This window comes from Lethenteron reissneri, chromosome 8 (assembly GCF_015708825.2).
Source record: "Lethenteron reissneri isolate LAM-NWPU_2019-01 chromosome 8, ASM1570882v1, whole genome shotgun sequence".
Classification (NCBI taxonomy): Eukaryota; Metazoa; Chordata; class Hyperoartia; order Petromyzontiformes; family Petromyzontidae; genus Lethenteron; species Lethenteron reissneri.
Window position 1 is genome coordinate 1268272 of NC_083786.1, and position 21338 is coordinate 1289609.

The following is a 21338-nucleotide window of genomic DNA, read 5'->3' on the forward strand; positions in this document are numbered from 1 at the left end:
ACACCTCAGAGGTGGGACAAAGTCATTGTTATGCAAGTCCAAGTCGAGTCTGAAGTCATCAAATTCATGACTCGAGTCTGACTCGAGTCCAAGTCACATGACTCGAGTCCACACCTCTGCTGGCAATACAACAGGTGTTAAGATGTTCAAACACGAAATAGGTACATTTGGCAAGGAATCAAGTTCGCATTAGCCACACGGTACTTGTGGTGAACATGCAAACAAAACATTCTCTGATAGCATTTTCATTCTCTTTGAAACTGATTGACCTACACCAGAGACAGCCTTCTTTAGGGCCGAGTCTCACCAGTGTCAGACCAGAGAACGCCAAAAGGCGAACAGATCCTGTCAATAAGGTCCCGTGCATTATAGTTGCCAAAAGAGCTGCTGTTTGAATGAAATAATGTCTTGAAAATGGACCAGCTGAATTTTATTTTTAATACGTGCCCCAAAGGGACATTGTTCAGTTGGTAAATAAAGACCTTGTACGGTATACAGTGTTCCATGATTGTCACAGATGTGTTTATTGTAAAATGCGACGTGTGTACAAGCATCACCTGTATTTTGAATGCATGAGAGTTGCGCTCATAAATTGACAATAATTAGCCTTTGTTAAAATCGTGCAATTTGCTTATTTAACTCAAATAAAGGTGAATCAGGTTATGCTTGTTTGTGTATCACTTCTTTGGTTACTGGTCATGATGTAATTGTAATAAAAGGGGATTCTTCAAGTTGAGTTTAGGCTCACAGAGCATGTGCGGAAGAGATGTAGTGAGGTTATTCCTTGCTGATGAACAATGTGGTTGTCTCATTCCCAGGAAGGGAGGATTGATACGTGATATTTAGTGATTGATTCAAATCAACATAGTATAAACACAATGTACAGTAATATACCAATATCCATAGAGGTTATTGGGTTAGATCGCGTAAATATAAATGTCGTTAAACCTGCCACCACCCGACAGGTAAATAGTAAGGGTTGTCACTTAAACAAAACATGCCAATTCGTTACAAGTTCAGCATACCGGTGTGTTAGAGAGTAGGCCCACAACATTGTAATTACTGGTGAAACGTCGTACTCGAATTGTAAATGGTGTGGGTTTACTCTCCAACACACCGGTGTGCTGTACTAGTGTAGTGTAATAGCGCCGTCTGCTGTCCAGCAACGGCAACTGCGGTGGACGAGCAGTACACACGCCGGTGAGCACTTATGCGGGTGTGTCGGCAGGGCGGAGGAACAGGGACAAGGGTCACAGAGACCCCGTCTGGAAGCCCCTGGAACCCGCTAGTGGGTTCGAGAAGGGAGGCGTGGCCAGGGTGGAGCTGAGAGCTCGTGGCTGCCGGTTCTGAGTGTGGACTCATCTCGTCGTTGCTGCCACCTTCGCTGCTTTCGTCGCTGCTGTCTTCGCTGGACATTGCGCGGCCGGATAGTTGTTGGCTGTCTCGGTCGACGCCGTTGGTGTAACACGGTCAGGGTTGTGTCCAGGCTAGGCTAGACGTGGGAGAAGCGAGGGCGAACCTGTGAACCTGAAAGTGAGAATAAAGAAGGTGCCTCCTCAAGAACCTTGTCTCCCGCTCCACTGACACTACACTAGTAACGCATTGGCACGTTCTGTTTACGTGACAAACCTTAGCAATTGGCTGTGTTGGGTGGTGGCGGTTTTAACGACATCTATATTCACGCGATCTAACCCAAAAACCTCATGGATATACATGGTTGATTGTAATAAAATAAAGCTTATACTGTATTGCACTTTTAAACATTTTTAAACAAATGTTTAAAAGCATTAACCATCTAAAACAAGGACAATAAGGCAGCCCGTTCAGGAAGGCTTGAGTCGATTTTTTTTCCCTCCAATCTTAGGATCTTCCTCAAGTTCCAACATATTTTGTTTTAAGCGGGTGATGCTGTACTTCAGTGTGGATTTGGGAACTCCTGACCCTAAACCCTGTCCAATCACCAGCACGTGTTATTTGGCATGTATTGTGCCAACGTGAGGTTGTTCATTTAAAAATAAAGTACAGGGACTCCTCTACTTACGAACATTCGACTTACAAACTTTCAGAGAAATGAACAAACCTGGTCCATATGTCCAGTTGCCTGTTCGTACTGAGAGTCGTAAGTTCAACCGCCCCGCAATAGATGGCAGCATCTACATCTGCAGAACATGAAGAACCAGTGGCATCTACATTTGCAGAACATGAAAAACCAGTGGCATCTACATCTGCAGAACATGAAGAACCAGGGGCATCTAAAGGAGAGTATATAATACTCTTTGGTTCTTTCGGTAAAGTCACGTAGTTAGAAATAAAATAAAACAAATCACGACGTTTCGATCGCAACACAAGCGACCTTCATCAGGTGGCACCGATACAGCAGGACAACCGCTGACACAAGAAAGAGCTGCTGACAACAAGAGTTTATAAACGGTTGCGGTGGGCCCAACCCAAGGGTAAGTGGGCGGAGCTAGAGAAGGAAGCTCTCGAAATAATTTTCAAATCTTTTTAATTTATCAACTGCTTTTTATAAATTTAAATACCTCGTTTCCTTCATTGTAATTAGTCTTATTTGGCGTTAGAAAAAAACGGATCTTTTTGCCTCGTGTTTCTTTCAACATTCCCAACCTTAAGGTGATTCAGTTGGGCGTGGGAGGAGTGGGGCTGGGTGGAGAGGGGAGGGTGGGGAGGGGCTGGGTGGGGATGGAGGGGCTGGATGGGGAGTAGAGGGTGGGGAGGGGGTGGAGGGGCATGGGTGGGGCTGGGAGGGGTGGAGCTGGGTGGGGTGGGGCTGGTCACCCCGTGGGGCTGGGAGGGATGGGGCTGGGTGGGGTGGGGCTGGTCACCCCGTGGTGTCCTTATAAAACTCAACGTTTAACCTACACACTACACTATACACGACACGACACATTACACTTATACAGTTAGGAACAGCTTCCACACTGCCCACCAGGGATTATTTGTCCGTCTGTCGTGCACGAACGCGCTGTCCAACCAAGTTCCTACCTGTCCACTCCGAAGGAACGTGTTTTGGCGTTAGACCACATGAAACTATCACTCAACAATTAAAATATTTAAGTTAAGGTGAAGTATTCAGTCGTGCGGGATGAAAGTAAGTCGACATCCTTTTTCAGGCCACATCCCACAATAAATTAAGTGAAGGCCATGCACCAACATGTTTTATGGGTCATCTGTAAACAATTCGCATGTGTCCGTCATTTTCCAGACTTCATACTTATGTTGGAGGGAAACATGCTTAACAAACAGGACTTTCGGGGTAAACTGAAACGTTAATGATGCAAAACTTCGAATGTGCCAAAACCATGAAAAAAGTGCAATCAATCCAATGCAACCACCCCTTCCCCACATTTCAGGTATTTGGAACGGTCCAATTTGGGGGGGGGGGGGCAAACCCAGCATTCCGCCCACATTCGTTAGCACACCGTGGTGGTTGTGCCCAACGTGTTGCGGTTATGATGCAGTTGTGGAAACGTGGCTTTAAGTACGGTCATGTGGAGGGGGGGGGGGGGGGGGGTAAATATGTACAACCATGTTGGTCATGTGGAGGGGGGGGGGGTAAATATGTATAACCATGTTGGTAATACATACATGGTGTTGATATTGTTAATTTATCACTTACAGCATTACAGATCAAAAGGCTGGGTTGTTCCTGGGAAAGTATGTGCAAGAAATCCAGATCACTTGCTAATCAAAAGTTTCATCCCACGCAAATACACGAAGTATAAACAGCGGTATGAAAATGAATAGTGCAGCCCATCCTACGTTGCATAGTTGTCAACTATATCGATTCTTCCAATTATGAAACCACAGAACTGCAAGCAGGAAACGGATTCCTGGCACGTTCCATATCGCTAGACTCATCCTGGTAGCTGCCCATCGTGGACATTGCATGGATAACCACTGCACTCGATTATTTTCCTAGAGTATCAAGGTCACAAGCACGCCACGTTGATGATTACACCGTTTATTTCATAGTATCCGTATCAAGCAACAGGCGCGTTACACTTGGAATGCGCGCAACGCGTGGGTCCTGCCATTCCGCTCGTGGTGCGCTCGGAAGTTCGGGTGGCAGCAGAACTTCAAGGTGGCGATCGTGATCACGAACTCGAGGAAGTCGACGTTACCCATCTTTGTCATCACCAAGGTCCCTCAGGATGCGGCTCACCACGAACCCATCCACGGGATTCTGAATGGAATCAAAGCAGCAGAGTTAGAAAAGCCTGGACCTGGACCGCAGAACACGGGCAAAATCGACAGCAAGTGATACGCGGTGTCATGGCGGTCATTCTACCACGTTGATTAACTGTGAATAAGCAAATATACCGTGTATTCTCAAAATTAAGGATCCAGTCAATCTTGAGACTACATTAACTTCCTACACGTTAATTCACCCCCAATTAGGCCCACAGTCAGACACCATCTCCAAGACCGAAACACCACTGCACAATTCTGGCTCTCGCCTCATGAAGCGGATTGTGAACACAGCTAAACGGCGTACTCAATAGTACAAGTTGCGAATTCTCTAACACTGGTATGCCAAAGTAGCAACTAATCAGCGCAATTTACGTGACAAACCCTACCAATTGGCTGTGTCGGGTTTAACAGGCAATAATACTTACGCGATCCAAACCAGTGGCCTTTATTACAGAAGAGAGGGGTACAAGCTTAAAGGATACAACCGGAGGCTCAAAAATGGGACGAACAAAGGGACTGGTCCATACGAATAGCAAAACCACATCCCACCTGGATCAGACTCTTGCCCTTATCCCCGTTCAGGAAACTCCTGAACGTTTCCTTCTTCAGACAATCTTTCACAGCACTGTCGCGGGCGAGTTCATTGAAGGTGGACAGGAGCTTCAGGGTGGCTGCATGGAGGTCGCTCATTTTGGCAAGCAATGCACGGTCGAGTAAGTACGCAAGTGAAATCTGCGAGGACACGACAAACGAGACAGCCTTCAATCACGTGAAGACAATGCACACGGCACCTCACTCTACGCACCATAATGTGAAGAACCACAACGACTGATCACGTAGCGCCCCAGCTTTGTTCTAAAAACAATTTCTGGCCTAAACCTCAACCAGCGCTGCGCACAGCTCTCACCGAACCCAGGTAAAACCCGCGCGTTGCAGAGATCCCCACTACACAAGGCATCTTGCCCAACACCGCGGCGGTGGCGGTACCTGCAACAGACGTCTGCAGCTTTGACGACGTCTGCAGCTTTGACGACGACTGCTGCCACCCGTTGCGGCTTTTATGAAGCGCGTCCAGTGACGTCACCACTCACACCTGCTCGCTCTCACTGTGCGATTGAGTGATAATTTTTTTGATTGGTCCCGTTCATCTCGTTTACCGGCTAATTTACAAGCGAAGTCCGTGACGCCAGAGCACAGCAGCAACAACATCAACAGACAATGAACTCATGGGAGGCGCGTGCCAAGCGGCCCCAACATTGCTATCAAGCGGGCGCTTGATGGAGGGAGTGGAGGAGTTTGCACGGGGACGAAATAAATTAAATCTACATCGTCACGAGCATCCGACACCACAACCCGTGCTGTAATAATTGTACGCAAATGAGATGCCCGCGTTTTCACTGCAGGATTTGACTGATATGTCCACATGTACGTGGATCTGCCGTGGTGTCAAGGTTTGCTCACTGGATGTGTAATGCAGAGGTCTTCTGGTTCGATCTCCCCGAGCGGCAGTTGAACCACCCAGCATTGTAACAGGTACACCACATGCATTTGATCACGATGTTTGGGGGGGGGTAGAGCTTTGTGACGTCATATTTGAGGGGGGGTCTGACTTTTTGTGACGCCGTGTGACGAGGGGGGGGGGGGGGGGGTCAAAAATCGTCAAAGATCGCGTGACGTCATTTATGGACGGCCCCTGAGAACTACGAACGACCATAATTGAGGGCAGCGTGATCGTCATTGGTGGAGTTGGCACGCGTCTCCCATGAGGCGCTGGGATGCCGTCACTAGGCGGCAAGACTTGTGTTGCCCCCGCGTGGCGGAGGAAAGAACAAACAGAGCCCGGATTGATGTTTAGCTTGGCAAAGGGTTTTATATCACTAGTTCATAAAGCCTGCCTTCGCTAGGAAAACGTTTTCAATAAATATAATAATTCACCTAAAATGAACATTATGGCGTGTCCCATAAACTGCGTTGCGACGTCATTTCGTGTCTGCTGAAGGCGAACGATACGGCAATCTATTCCTCTCGACGAGCTCGACACGATGCGCTAATCTCCATTTCTATAAAAGGCTAAGTTGTGATTATGTGTGTCTGTTCAAAATATTTAGCGTACTTCCCGACATGCAACAAACTTTAAATTTGCCATGTGGGTACTTTCCAGACTGTACACCATTCAGAAATAAAAAAAATACACTTTAGATTTTTTTTGGGGGGGGGGGGGGGGCGAGCTCAATAATGCATATATTTTTTGCACAGCAAGTGAGCTGTGACGTCAAATCTGTCATGTGACCCGCGCATGTAGAAGCGTAACGTAGTGTAGTGGTTAGCGCGCTGCGCTACGAATCCTGCGACCCGAGTTTGATTCCTGCTCACGGCCACCACCGGTGACGATTATTTTAACCGGTCCTGGGCCTCCCCGAGGTCGACTCAGCCTCAAACGAATAACTCGGGTGCTGTGTGAACATCGCCCCTGGGGGATCAAAGGTGGCCGGGCGTGGTGCTGTCACCCACCCCCTCGTGTGCCGTGCCGGCCTTCATAGGTGCTCGCTAACAGCACTTGCCCGCGAGAGTCTCTTATCTTTTCTTTTTTTATATATAAAAGTCTGCGCGCGCGCAAATATTGTGAGGGATTTGCCTCTCCAACAGTGGCCTTTATGTCCAAAATATTTTGCCAGCCAGCACACCCTCAGCCCCGCGGTGGGAATAGGCTATTCCCTTTTCACGTCCCTCACCTTTAAATTACTTTAATTAGCGTTTTTTGGAGATATTTATTAAAAGCTTTAGTTTGTTTTACTAATATTTATTTCCCTTCGACGCGTGCTGAGTCACAACGCAGCCAGCCGCACGTGCGCACAGCGCCCAAGGTTAGTCGCACACTCTCGTATTATATGCTTTTAGATAAGACGTAAGTCCCACACAATTGTCTTGTAAGCATTTATCTCATTACACTTTGCACTGCGTACATGGGTTGCCCCTAGCAACGCACACACGATCGCCATAAATTTCCATTCGCCTTACACATGTGTAGTGTTGACAAAGTCGGCAGAGACTTCCCTTTGTAACGACTACAAGCGTCCCTAACACGGAGAGGTAACGGCCTCTCCCACCCGATAGCCGAGAGCAGGGGTCCTCAAACTACGACCCGCGGGCCACATGCGGCCCGCCGAGGACATTTATCCGGCCCATGGTCACTAATTGGGCTGCGCTTGTGAGCACTGATTGGGCTGCGCTGGTGAGCACTAATTGGGCTGCGCTGGTGAGCACTCATTGGGCTGCGGTGTTGGGCACTGATTGGGCTGCGGTGGCGAGCACTCATTGGGCTGCGCTGGTGAATGGTTCAATGGGTCAATTGACTGGACACACCCCCCAGGCCTAAGGCTGCCAGCCCTCCCCTGGCTGCGCTTGACTGGCTCTCCCTCCCTCAGCTCCCTCACTTGCCCCTCGGCTCCACTCCCAGTGATATTCCTGTGTGCTGGGGATGTAGATCCCCAGTACACGTACCGCTGAGTAAATGATAGAGGGGTAATAACAGAGTGATCTCTGATCTCTGGAGGGGCTGTCTGCTGTTCTCCCGTGCTGGTCAGTGACAGACATCCGAGGAGTAGGAAACCCAATTTAAATGACAGTAAGTGCATTTATATTCTGATTGCTATTCAGTTGTATGAGGTTATATGTTGTATGTTGTGTAAGCCCCGGTTCATACTGTTGCGATCTCTGAGCAGTGCGAGTTCAGCCATATGCTTGTGTAGTGACATAGAACGGTCACTACTGTGTCGGCCCGCACGAGGGCTGGGGGCCCCAAGGGGGTGCCTGGGGGGTCACGTGGTGGAGGGATCCGGACCTTCCCAGAGGTGGGGGAAGAGAGGCGTGGCCTGGGAAGGGAGGCGTGGCCTGGACAGAGCCAGCCATGCCTGGTCGGAGCCGGCCACGCCAAAGCAGATATAAGTGTGGTGTGAACGCAGAGCGAGGCTGTTGTACTGTACTCCAAAGTGAAGACATCATCGGTCGTCAAGTCCCGAGTCGTCGTCCTGGGCCAGGCAGGCCGTTGCCTGCCTGGTCCAGTCTGTGTCGTGTTCCAGAGTGTTAGTGAGTTGAGGAAGGTGGTCACCACCTCATGTACAGCGTTATGTTACTTACCGTTTAATAAATAGTGTTGCCTCCAAGCTGCGTGTGTGTGCACCTAATTCGAGCCCACTACACTTGTATGGCTGAACTTGCATTAGATTCATAAGAAAAAAGGCACATGTGCCTTCTTTTTCCTGCAGTGGAATCGGATCGCATGTGTCTTCTCCCTCATGCGATCAGATTCCTATGCGAGTTTGCAGATCGCACTGCGATCTGTGAACAAAACTGCAGGTGTAATTAACTTTTTAATGGCACCCGCAAAAGTGTGAGCCTGGGGTAAAAGCGGAGTTCCCCCAATCAGACTGAATTGATGGGCAGTGCAGCCTGTAGGTCTCTGTGTGGGCAAAGTTATTGCTGGTATATTGTTTTTGTAGCGCTGTATATATATTGGTATTTTACTAATAGCAATTTTGACTCCCTAGGAAACAATGATGTCAAGAAAGAGAAAAATTGACTCGGAGTGTAGGATATTCAAAGAACAGTGGACTTATGATTACTTTTTCATGCAGTACAAGGAAAGAGCTGTGTGTCTGATATGCCAGAATATAGTGTCTGTGTTCAAAGAATACAATTTACGTCGACACTATGAAACTCAACATAAAGATAAATATGATTGTTTGGTCGGAGAAGTGAGAAAAGATAAAATATTAAAACTGAAAAATACATTAACAACTCAGCAAAATACTTTTGTGAAGCAGAAGCAGCTAAATATTTCATCACTGCGAGCAAGTTTTCAAGTTGCCAAGCTAATAGCGTGCACTGGCAGACTATTCGTGGAGGGAGAATTTGTTAAAGAATGCCTTCTTTCTGTTGCCAAAGAGATGTGTCCAGAGAAGGCCGATTTATTTAGTACAGTGAGTCTTTCAGGACCTATAATTACACGGAGGATTGAAGAAATGGGAGACAATTTGCACCAGCATTTGCAAAACTCCACAAAAAAACTTTCCTATTTTTCCTTGGCACTCGACGAAAGCAATGATGTTCGTGATTCTGCACAACTTCTAATTTTTATTCGTGGGACGAATGACTATTTCGAAGTCACAGAAGAGCTTGCTGCACTGCAAAGCATCAAAGGAACAACTACAGGAGAGGATATCTATGAAAAGGTTTGCCAAACTGTGAATGGTTTGGAGCTGAACTGGGCTAAACTAGCCAGTGTGACAACTGATGGTGCTCCTAGCATGGTGGGGTCTAAGAAATGAGTAATTGCTCGCATTAACCAAGAGATGGACAAATATAAGCATTCTCATCCAATAGTCATACACTGCCTCATCCACCAACAAGCGCTGTGTAGTAAATCACTGAAGTGGGACTCTGTTATGAAAATTATGGTATCTTGTGTTAACTTCATTAGAGCTCATGCACTAAACCACAGACAATTTCAGGCATTTCTGTCTGAGCTAAATGTTGACTATGAAGATGTTCTGTACCACACAGAAGTCCGTTGCCTGAGTCGAGGGAGAGTTTTGAAACGTTTCTATGACTTACTTCCACAGATTACAGCTTTTCTGCTTTCAAAAAACAAAGAAGTACCAGAGCTCAATGATGCAGAATGGAAATGGCACCTTGCCTTTCTGGCAGATGTAACAGAGCTACTCAACAGTTTCATTGTGCAACTTCAAGGAAAGGGGAAGCTCATCTGTGATATGCAATCACATGTCAAAGCATTTGAAGTAAAATTAGGTCTCCTCATCAAACAGGTGAAGGAGGACAACTTCTGCCATCTCCCCACAACTCAAAATCTGTTAGCGGAAAAAACCATTGGTTGCATTCCCAAACAAAACATGTGTGGATTCACTGGAAAAATTGCAAAAGGAGTTCCAATTTAGATTTAAAGAGCTTCATCTCCATGAACAGGACATACAGCTTTTCCGTAACCCATTTTCTATTGACATTGAAAATGTGGATACAATTTACCAAATGGAACTGGCTGAACTGCAGAATTGTGACTCTCTGAAAGACGCATTCAAGTCAAGCAGCCTTCATAATTTCTATCCATCTCTCCCCTCTGAGACATATCCTCATCTCAGGAACCATGCACTCAAAATGGCAACCATCTTTGGCAGCACTTATGTCTGTGAACAGACTTTTTCCAGAATGAAACATTTGAAATCTCCAACCAGATCTAGACTAACGGATGCACACTTGCATCACTTGTTACGACTAGCAGTGACAAATATGGAACCGGACATTGACCATCTCGTTAGCCAAAAGCAGGCCCATAGTTCCCATTGAAATAATAGCAAGTTTGTTGATTTAACTTGACTTGTTCTTCATTTAAATATTGTATTTGTTCCCGTTTTGTTTCTTCACTTCAAAATAAGATATATGCAGTGTGCATATAAATTTGTTCATAGTTTTTTTGAACTATAGTCCGGCCCTCCAACGATCTGAGGGACAGTGAACTGGCCCCCTGTTTAAAAAGTTTGAGGACCCCATTAGAATGGTGCTGCCACCGTGTGGTGAAAGGAGGAATTATATCTTTAAAGTTTTATGATGTAGTTATTCTGACAGAGCTAGCGAGCCATAAATAACACATTATAAGACCGAAGCTTGCGGGCCGTATGAAATCTGACCGTGGGCTGTGATTGGCCCGCGAACCGGACTTTGGACATGCCTGGTGTAAGTCGATGTGTTTGTGTGTGGGTCGATGTCTGTGCAAGTCCATGTGTGTGTCGGCCTTTTTCGCCCGGGCAACGCCGGGTACTTGCTGCTAGTCAAAGTGTAATGGGTTCCGGAAACACTTGTAGAGGTAACTTCTTTATTACAATATAACACTCCAACAGTCCTGATACTCTGTTACAGCCTAGGTACACAGCCTAGGTACACAGCCTAGATACACTACTCTGGCTACGCTCTGGGGTCCTCCGGCTACAATTACCCTAGGGGAGGCTACCTGACCCGACCCAGCCAAGGTGCGGGTCTGGACTCTGGCTTCCTCGGAACTCACCTTTACAAGGACGTAGAGCCGGGAGTCCCAGAGTCCCACCACTGGCCCTCACAGCGTCCCGGCCCTTACAAGGACAAGTGGACGAGGGGGTCCAGGATCCTAAGCTGACTGGCTGGCGGGTCTTGGGTCTTGAGCTGCGATTGGCCCCGATCGGCCAGGGAGCTGCCCTTTTATGCCTCGTCCCCAACGAGGGGTGGGGTTGTGTGCGCCCCCAGATATCCCACAGAGCACACACAGCCCCCCCCCGTTGGTGGCGCCAAGGGGCTTAACTGTCTGGGGTGCCTGGGATCCTAGCGCCTGGTGCCGAGGACTTATCTGTCTAGGGTCCCAGAGCCCCCATCAGCTCCTCCCCTCTTATTGCACTACAAAAGTATAAAAGTTGAGTTACTCCTGCGCATTCGTCCTCGCTGCGCTTGGACGACATAACAGAATGATCCGTGCCAGGTGCGCGGTGGGACGTAGTCGCCAAAAAAATTGCGATTTTGACTTGCGTTTATTCGGGACCCCGGGGTCCTGCCATGAGGTTCAACGAATTGACAATTTTGCCTTCATTGTAATTAGTATTTATTGGCGTTACACCAGATGAAACTATCGCTAAATCATTAAAAGATTTAAGGTGAAGTAGTCCTGCGGGATGAAAGGAATTCGGTTTGAATAAAGCACATCTGTTTTCTGCCCACATTCCCACAGAAAAGTGTAGGCCATGCACCAACATGTTTGAGGTCATCATGGGTCCACTTTCCGGATTTCAGACTTGATGTTTGAGCGAAACATGCTTAACACGACTTTATGGGGTAAACCGAAATGTCTAATACCCAAACCGTTATTTTTATTTCAAATGTGCCTAAACCTTGAAGTGCAACCAATCTAATGCAACCACCCCACCCCCACATTTCAGATTTGGAACGGTTCTAATTAAGGGGGGGGGGGTAGCATTTATGCCACATTCGTTAGCACACCTTGGTGGTGTGTTGTCCCTATAGTGTTGCAGTTATGGTGCAGTTGTGGGAACGTGGCTTTGATTACGGTAATGTTGGGGGGGTATAAATAGATAACGATCTTGGCAATACTTGTATTAACAATAACACGTTCCTTCGGAGTGGGCAGGTAGGTACTTGGTTGGACAGCACATTCGTGCACGACAGCAAGCTCGCGGTCACGTGATGCACTTCAACCAATCTCTGAACGTACATGTTTGGGAGGGGCGATGCACGACAGACAAATAATCACTGGTGGGCAGTGGGAAACTGTTGTTCCTACTTGTATAATTCCACTCGTTGAGTTATCCTTCAGCGATGAGGACTCCAGACTGATTTTCTTCTCACCCACTCCGTTCGACCACCACTCGGCAGGTCACAACACTTTTCTATCGGCTTCCTCCACGCACTGCTCAAATTTGGAAGTCCATCCTACAGTTTCAATTCTATTTATCTTGTTAATTTCCATAAATATTTAGATTTCACACTTGATGATGATTGCTTGTGTTGCAGTCGAAACGTCGTGATAATTTAATTGTTTAATATTTTTATTATTTTATTATTTCCCTTCTACGTGACTTGACCGAAAAAAGCAATAATATGAATGCCATAAACATGTTAACTCTTATCGACTACAACTTTGATTGTAGTGCTGTTCATTGCTGACCGTATTACATGTTGGTCTTCTGGATCTATGCTCAGCAACCAGAACGAATGAAAACAAGCAGACGTTTTGTGCAGGCCACGCATATTCCTTAGAGTAAAATTGTCCACTGGCAAAATACCACATCGTGGAGATGCCGGGGATTGAACCCGGGGTCTCACACATGCGAAGCGTGCGCTCTACCACTGACCTACATCCCCATGGTGGTTCTACCTGGGCGCAGTTCCACCTCGGTACGGGGTGAAACTTCGTCATCAGCTTCTTCCTCTCCCTCGTCACCCCACTCACTCTCCTGTTGGCCCTGGGCCCTGTACACATCGAGTCTGCACAGAGTCCAAGCAAAATGTATTTCTTTGAAAGAAATAGAAATAACAAGCATACATGTAGATGGATACTATGATGCTTTCCCAATTTATTTATTCTTGGAAATATTTAATTCGGAAATAAAAAAAAGTGTTTTGGATTCTTTTAAGCACTGGTTTTCATCTCCAAATTTTTAAGTAAACCATTTGATCACTGTGTGCATCGCTAGTTATACAAATAGAAAGTTCCTGAAATCAACACAAATTCACCCTCAGGTATCGTTCATATAGGGTTATACTGGTAGGAAGCACCTGGTTCCACTAGCCCACAGGGGATTATTGTGTCCGTCCGTCGGGAATCCAAAATTGGGAGGGGTGGGGCTGGGTGGAACGGGGAGGGTGGGGAAGGGCTGGTCACCCCGTGGTGCCCTTATAAAACTCAACGTTTAACCGACTCACGCCGGCTTGTGCCCGCCCTCACAGTTGCCCATATTTGCGAAATACACCACGCCGCCATTGACCCTGGCCATTGACCGAGCAACCCAACGTTCCTTCCAGTTCCCTCCGCAGGAATGTGTTTACAAGAGTTCATGTGCACCCCGATTACAGGGACACAGCCAATTGATTTTGGAAATCAACCTTTATTGGAAACATAAATTAAATAAAAACTTACATCGAGATGCCGGGGATTGACCCCGGGGCCTCACACATGCAAAGCGTGCACTCTACCACTGAGCTACATCCCCATTCTGGTTCTACCAGGGCGCAGTTCCACCTTGGTACGGGGTGAAACTTTGTCATCAGCTTCCTCCTCTCTCTTGTCACCCCACTCACTCTCCTGTTGGCCCTGGACCCTGGACACATCGAGTCTGCACAATAACAAGAATACATGTGGATGGATACTATAATGCTGTCCCAATTTATTTATTCTTGGAAATATTTAATTCGGAATTAAAGTGTTCTGGATACTTTTAAGCACTTGCTTTCATCTACAAATGTTTAAGGAAACCATTTGATCACCGTGTGCATCGCTAGTTATAGAAACAGCAAGTTCCTGAAATCAACACAAATTCATCCAAATGTATTGTTCATATAGGGTCATTTACGAGAGTTCATGTGCACCCCTATTACAGGGACGTTGACACAGCCAATTGATTTTGGAATTCAACCTGTTGGATAAATGAATTAAATAAAAGCTTCCAGCATGGAGATGCTGGGGATTGAACCCAGAGCCTCACACATGCAAAGCGTGCGCTCTCCCCCGGAGCTACATCCCCACCACGCTGGCAGCCAGCCAGGTAGCCAGCCCCCTTAACCATTGGCCTCTCCCCCCCCTCTCCCTCAGGCCCTTCCGCTGACCCTCCCTCAGGCCCCTCTCCTGACTCCCCCCCTTCCTTAGACCCCTCCCCTGACCCTCCTTAGGCACCTCCCCTCTCCGTACCCGGCAGTAGGTCTCCGCCAATCAAAGAGCTGTTACAGGGAGGAACAATGTTCCACACTGCCCACCAGGGATTATTTAGCTGTCTGTCTGACTGTCTGTCGTGCATAAATAAATATATAATACACACAGCTCTTTGATTGGTGGAGACCTTACAAACAGCTCTTTGATTGGTGGAGACCTACTGCCGGGTACGGAGAGGGGAGGTGCCTAAGGGAGGAGGGTCAGGGGAGGGGCCTAAGGAAGGGGGGAGTCAGGAGAGGGGCCTGAGGGGGGGGGGGGTCAGGGGAGGGGCCTGAGGGGGGGGGTCAGTGGAGGGGGGTCAGTGGAGGGGCCTGAGGGAGGGGGGTCAGGGGAGGGGCTTAAGGATATGGGGGGGGGGGGTGCTCAGGGGAGGGGCCTAACAGAAGAGGGGGTTAGGGGAGGGGCCTAAGGGAAGGGGGGTCAGGGGAGGGGCCTGAGGATATGGGGGGGTGGTCAGGGGAGGGGCCTAAGGGAAAGAGTGTCAGGGGAGGGGCCTAAGGGGGGAGGGGCCTAAGGGAGGTTGGGGGGGCGATAGTTCAGGGGGCTGTCTGCCTGGCTATCTAAAGTCAAGTTATATTTTATACATACAGGTAGGAACAACAGGTTCCACACTGCCCACCAGGGATTATTTGTCTGTCTGTCGTGCACGAATGCGCTATCCAACCAAGTTCCTACCTGCCCACTCCCAAGGAACGTGTTTATATTACTTATTTATGCACGACAGACAGACAAAAAAAAATCCCTGGTGGGCAGTGTGGAACATTGTTCCTACCTGTATCAACACGACACTTACAGCATTGCTGTCGATGTCACAGATCAAAAGGCTTGGAAAGAATGTGCAAGAAATCCAGGTCACTTGCTAATCAAACGTTTCATCCCACACAAATACGCAGGGAGTGTAAACGGAGGTATGAAAAAAAGTGTAGCTCATCCGACGTCACGTAGCGCTGTCATAGCTATATTACTCCTTCCAGTTATTAAACCAGAACTGCAAGCAGAAAAGGGATTCCTGGCACATTCCATATCACTGCTCATCCTGGGCATTTCAAAAGGACACTGCATGGATAACCACTGTGTGTGTTTCTATACCTAGAGTATGAAGTTCACAAGCACGCCACGTTGATGTGATCACACGGTTTATTTCATCGTATCCGTATCAAGCAACAGGCGCGTTATACTTGGAATGCGCGCACCGCGTGGGTCCTGCCATTCCGCTCGTGGTGCGCTCGGAAGTTCGGGTGGCAGCAGAATTTCAAGGCGGCGATCGTGATCACGAACTCGAGGAAGTCGACTTCCCCATCTTTGTCATCACCAAGGTCCCTCAGGATGCGGCTCACCACGAACCCATCCACGGGATTCTGAATGGAATCACAAAAGCAAGGGCTAGAAAAGACTGGACCGCAGAACACGGGCAAAATCTACAGCAAGTTGTACACAGCGTAATGGCATGCCAAATGGAGGTCGTTCAACCATGCTGGTCAACCAAATAAGCCAACCACAATACGTACTGCATTCTCCTCAGAATTAATTTAGGTCCGTTCGAACTGAACACTTAACCTCCTACCCCCCCCCCCCCCCCCCGTTAATGCACCCCCGATTAGGCCCAGGTCAAACACCATCTTTTTACGTCCGAAACACCACTGCACAATTCTGGCCATCGCCTCCTGAAGCCGATTGTGAAATCAGCTAAATGGCGACCTCAATAGTCCAAGTTGGAAGTTTACGCTCCATCACAGCGGTGTGCTAAAGTAGCAGCTAATCAGCACGGTTTACGTGACAAACCCTACCAATTGGCCATGTCCGGTTTAAACGGATATTTATAGTTACGGAATGCAAACCAGAAAGCTTTATTATTACAGAAGAACGGAGAGGGTACAAGATCAAAGGCTACATCCGGAGACTCAAAAATTAGAGGAACAGAGTTCCATACGAATAGCAAAACCACATCTCACCTGGATCAGACTCTTGCCCTTATCCCCCTTCAGGAAGCTCCTGAACGTTTCCTTCTTCAGACAATCTTTCACAGCACTGTCGCGGGCGAGTTCATTGAAGGTGGACAGGAGCTTCAGGGTGGCTGCATGGAGGTCGCTCATCTTCACAAGCGATGCACGGTCGAGTAAGTACGCAAGTGAAATCTGCGAAGACACGACAAACGAGACAGCCTTCAATCACGTGAAGACAATGCACACGGCACCTCACTCTACGCACTAGAATGATGAACCACAAAACGAGCGAAAATCAATCACGTAGCGCCCCAGCTTTGTTCTAATCTAAAAACAATTTCTGGCTTAAACCTCAACCAGCGCTGCGCACAGCTCTCACCGAACCCAGGTAAAACCCGCGCGTTGCAGAGATCCCCACTACACGAGGCATCTTGCCCAACACCGCGGCGGTGGCGGTACCTGCAACAGACGTCTGCAGCTTTGACGACGACTGCTGCCACCCGTTGCGGCTTTTATGAAGCGCGGCCAGTGACGTCACCACTCACACGTGCTCGCTCTCACTGTGCGATTGAGTGATGATGTTTTTTGATTGGTCCCGTTCATCTCGTTTCCCAGCTAATTTACAAGGGAAGTCCGTGACGCCAGAGCACAGCAGCAGCAACATCAACAGACAATGAACTCATGGGAGGCGCGTGCCAAGCGGCCCCAACATTGCTATCAAGCGGGCGCTTGATGGAGGGAGTGGAGGAGTTTGCACGGGGACGAAATAAAACACATTCCTGCGGAGGGAGCTGGTAGGAACGTTGGGTTGCTCGGTCAACGGCGGCGTGGTATATTCCGCAAATATGCCCGACTGTGAGGGCGGGCACAAGCCGGCGTGAGTAGGTTAAACGTTGAATTTTATAAGGGCACCACGGGGTGACCAGCCCCTCCCCACTCAGCCCCACCCCCCGCCCAGCCCCACCCTCCCCACCCAGCCTCTCCACACCCTCCCCACCCAGCCCCTCCTCACCCTCCCCTCCCCACCCAGCCCCTCCCCACCCAGCCGCTCCCACCCCACCCAGCCCTTCCATGCACGACGGACGGACACAATAATCCCCTGTGGGCTGGTGTAACCAGGAGGTTCCTACCAGTATTACATCTACATCTTCACTCGCAGCCGACAACCCGTGCTGTAATTATTGTACGCAAATGAGATGCCCGCGTTTTCACACTGATATGTCCACGTGTACGTGGATCTGCCGTGGTGTCAAGGTTTGCTCACTGGATGTGTAATGCAGAGGTCTTCGGGTTCGATCTCCCCGAGCGGCAGTTGAACCAATGACCACCCAGCATTGTAAACAGGTACACCACAGGTATTTGATCACGATGTTTTGACAGCAGTAGCTTGACCAACATTTTGCCACCTCCTGTATATCAGAGCAGGTGATATGAACTGAGATTATTATTCTAATTTACGACAATGTGGACTGCGTCAAACTGTGTTAAACGATGAGAACACGCGCCCCTATTAGGGGCCGTCCATAAATGACGTCACGCCCCTGGGGGGGGGGGTCAGACATTTGTGACGATGTGTGACGAGGGGGGGGGGAGGCTGAGAAATGTGACGTCACCTCAAAATGCGCAACTTTAAATACATATAGACATCTTATACTTAATTAAATATACTTTTTATAAATGTTTCTCCTACAACATCAGAGTGCAGCGCCAAATACGTACTACAATGACAATAGTGAAAAGCGATTTGAACCATGTTTTATTTTCAAAATGGAAATATGGTTTTGGGAGGGGGGGGGGGTGGTAGAGCTTTGTGACATCATATTTGAGGGGGGGGGGTCTGACTTTTTGTGACGCCGTGTGACGAGGGGGGGGTCAAAAAGCGTCTAAAATCGCGTGACGTCATTTATGGACGGCCCCTGAGAACTACGAACGACCATAATTGAGGGCAGCGTGATCGTCATTGGTGGAGTTGGCACGCGTCTCCCATGAGGCGCTGGGATGCCGTCACAGGCGGCAAGACTCGTGTTGCCCCCGCGTGGCGGAGGAAAGAACAAACAGAGCCCGGATTGATATTTAGCTTGGCAAAGGGTTTTATATCACTAGTTCATAAGGCCTGCCTTCGCTAGGAAAACGTTTTCAATAAATATAATCATTAACCTCAAATGAACCTAATGGCGGGTCCCATAAGCCCCCGGCTCTCGCATAAACTGCGTTGCGACGTCATTTAATGTCTGTTGAAGGCGAACGATATGGCAATCTATTCCTCTCGACGAGCTCTACCCGATGCGCTAATCAAAGTTTCAAAGTTGTGTTTATTCTGCGCATTCGCCCTCGCTGCGCATGAATGACAACAGAATGATCCGAGACGAGATATCCAAGGTTATGAAGAGGCCATCAGAGGAATGAACCAGCCCAGCTGGTAAATGGGAAAATATAGACCCTTGCTTTTGGCGAGTTCATGAACAAACTCCGATGACACCAGGGCTAATGAACTATTCACGAAGGTTTCTGCCTTTGTATAGACACATCCCAAAGAAATAACAATTTGCAAAGGTGTGCTGCTGCTTCTGCTCAAACAGCAGGAAGACACGACTTACATTATGCCTGCTTTGTCGCCAGCCCGTCCTCTTTCCCGTCATGATCGTAACGAGAGAGCAGGCCAGCTAAACAAAAGCATTCGGGGACGATAGATATTATTCTGAGTTGTGTTCTTGTCCAATTCCGTACCACACAGCAGGTTGAGATGACTGGACAGCTTCACAAAAGAGAAAGCAAATCGGGTTACCAACTCTCCATCAATGTCCTTGAGTCTCCACCGAAATTGGTATCAATCTCCGGGTGACAATTTAAGGCGATACTTTAAGGAAATTGATGAATTTTAAAAATCTCCCGCAATATCTTCAATCAAGAGTTGGCAAGCCTAAACGTGAGTGGGTCATGTGACGGCAACACTTTATTCAAAAGTGATCTTCTGGGTAGCTTTCGTATCTCTGTGTAATATTGTAAATTACGGCGGGAGACCACTTGACGGGTAGCACACTTTATTAACACTTTCCTTAGCCACAATAACACGTGTGAACAACTACAGCTCACGCTACACGTTCCACCCGGCTACACACACACGAGCTCTCCAGCCCCGTAGCTTCCAGGGGAACTCACAGACCCACCCCAGCTGGGGTATGGATCACGACCACTGGGTCCCGCAGTCCCGCCCTCACAAGGACGTCCGGCGGCGGGTCCCAAGGTCCCGCCTCTGAGCCACACAGGGTCCCGGCCCTTACAAGGACAGCGGGGCTAGGGGTCTCAGGGCCCTATCTCTTCCTCCTCCGTCTTCCGTCTTCACTGGTTACCAACTCCCCGAGCGCCCGCGCGCATCGCCTTTCATAGTCCTCCGCTCCCGAGGGGACGGAGCCTATACGGACCGCGATGTGAGCACCCACTCTAGTTGACCAATCACCACGCGCTGCCACACGATCCCTTTTGCCAGCGCGTGTCACCACCACATAACCAATCACCACGCGCTGCCACACGATCCCTCACTGCCAGTGCGCGTCACCAATACACAGCCAATCACCACGCGCTGCCACACGATCCCTACTGCCAGCGCGTATCACCACTACATCACCCCCTCCCACATAGCTCGCAGCCGGCCCGGCTGCCAAAAAAACCCCACTCCCCAAGTGTGCCCCGTAACATAACCATAATGCAACACAACAACACAACACAACAACGAACGTTAACCAGTAACAACAACGAACTATGTACAAACCGACGAGTAACACAATAAAAGTTATTTTGAAAAGACCGACGTGTCCAGTGTCTCCTCGACTCCCGATCCCCCTCCCGCTTGCTCCTTGAACGGAACGATAGAGCGGTCGAACGGACGGGGAACGCCGTGACGAGACGATCCGGTCGACTCGTCCCGCATCTCCACCTCATTTATTGGGTCAGGAAAAGTGGCGCGATCTAGCGCGAGTCCGTCTGGCCGGTCCGTCGTATGGGACGGGACACTGTCGACCGTCCGGTGGCTCCGGCAGCCCAGGAAGGCACGGTTCGGGCCTGGAAGAACCGCCCGTGCTGCGGGGATCCGGTCGCCGGTGGTCGGCAGCCGTCAGTTCCGAGACACCTGGGAGCGGATCAGGCGAAAACATGTGAGGAGCAGGCGGAGACATTTCCCTCCCCGGGTCGTCGGTCACATCACATGCTACATCTGCAAGAGTGGCCAAGAAAACCTGCCAATTAGCTATTAGATAGGAACACCGATGTGTTGGAGAGCAAACCCACAATATTTAGAATGCGATTCCAATGTGTTTCCGGTAATTACAACCAGCTTCATCAGGCGATAGCCATGATTAAGGACCCATTTATATTCACGCGATTTAATAACAAAAAAACAAGTTGTGTGGACGCCGTTGCACGGTATTCGCCTGCTCGCGTCGACGAGAGAGAGAGAGGAGCCGCAGACAGCAGCCACCAGCTCTGCTGTCCTCTATATACGAAGGTGTTCTCGGCCACATAATGAGCGTTCACGTCTGAGATGAAACCATAGCGCCCAGAGAAAACCCACGGCATGTGCATGTCGAGGCAAAATTTGATTCCGTACAGATGGAACACGTGGGCGTACATGTTTGCTGTACCGCCTTCTCCTGGCGAGCCAGGGTATGGTGCCTCATTGACGCCAAGGGGTTGGGAGTTTCACAGCA

General features: G+C 48.7%; 2 protein-coding genes, 3 non-coding genes and 1 pseudogene across 5 annotated transcripts in view; all 6 read right to left on the reverse strand.

The window, feature by feature from the left end:
* The window catches only part of LOC133359663 (protein S100-A1-like), a 450535-nt gene that overhangs the window by 46953 nt on the left and 382244 nt on the right, over positions 1–21338 (reverse strand). The gene's annotated exons all lie outside the window — the stretch shown is intronic.
* LOC133339077 (protein S100-A1-like) lies at positions 4018–4902 on the reverse strand (annotated as a pseudogene).
* On the reverse strand, positions 13057–13128 carry TRNAA-CGC (transfer RNA alanine (anticodon CGC)). Its single transcript has one exon. It is a non-coding gene; the product is annotated as a tRNA-Ala (tRNA).
* TRNAA-UGC (transfer RNA alanine (anticodon UGC)) lies at positions 13905–13976 on the reverse strand. Its single transcript has one exon. It is a non-coding gene; the product is annotated as a tRNA-Ala (tRNA).
* Positions 14436–14507, reverse strand: TRNAA-UGC (transfer RNA alanine (anticodon UGC)). The gene has a single exon. It is a non-coding gene; the product is annotated as a tRNA-Ala (tRNA).
* On the reverse strand, positions 15865–16785 carry LOC133339086 (protein S100-A1-like). The gene is made up of 2 exons (XM_061547207.1): positions 16645–16785; positions 15865–16050 (listed from the first exon to the last, which is right to left on the reverse strand). Exons 1-2 carry the CDS (start codon positions 16783–16785, stop codon positions 15865–15867), a joined length of 327 nt encoding a protein of 108 aa, XP_061403191.1.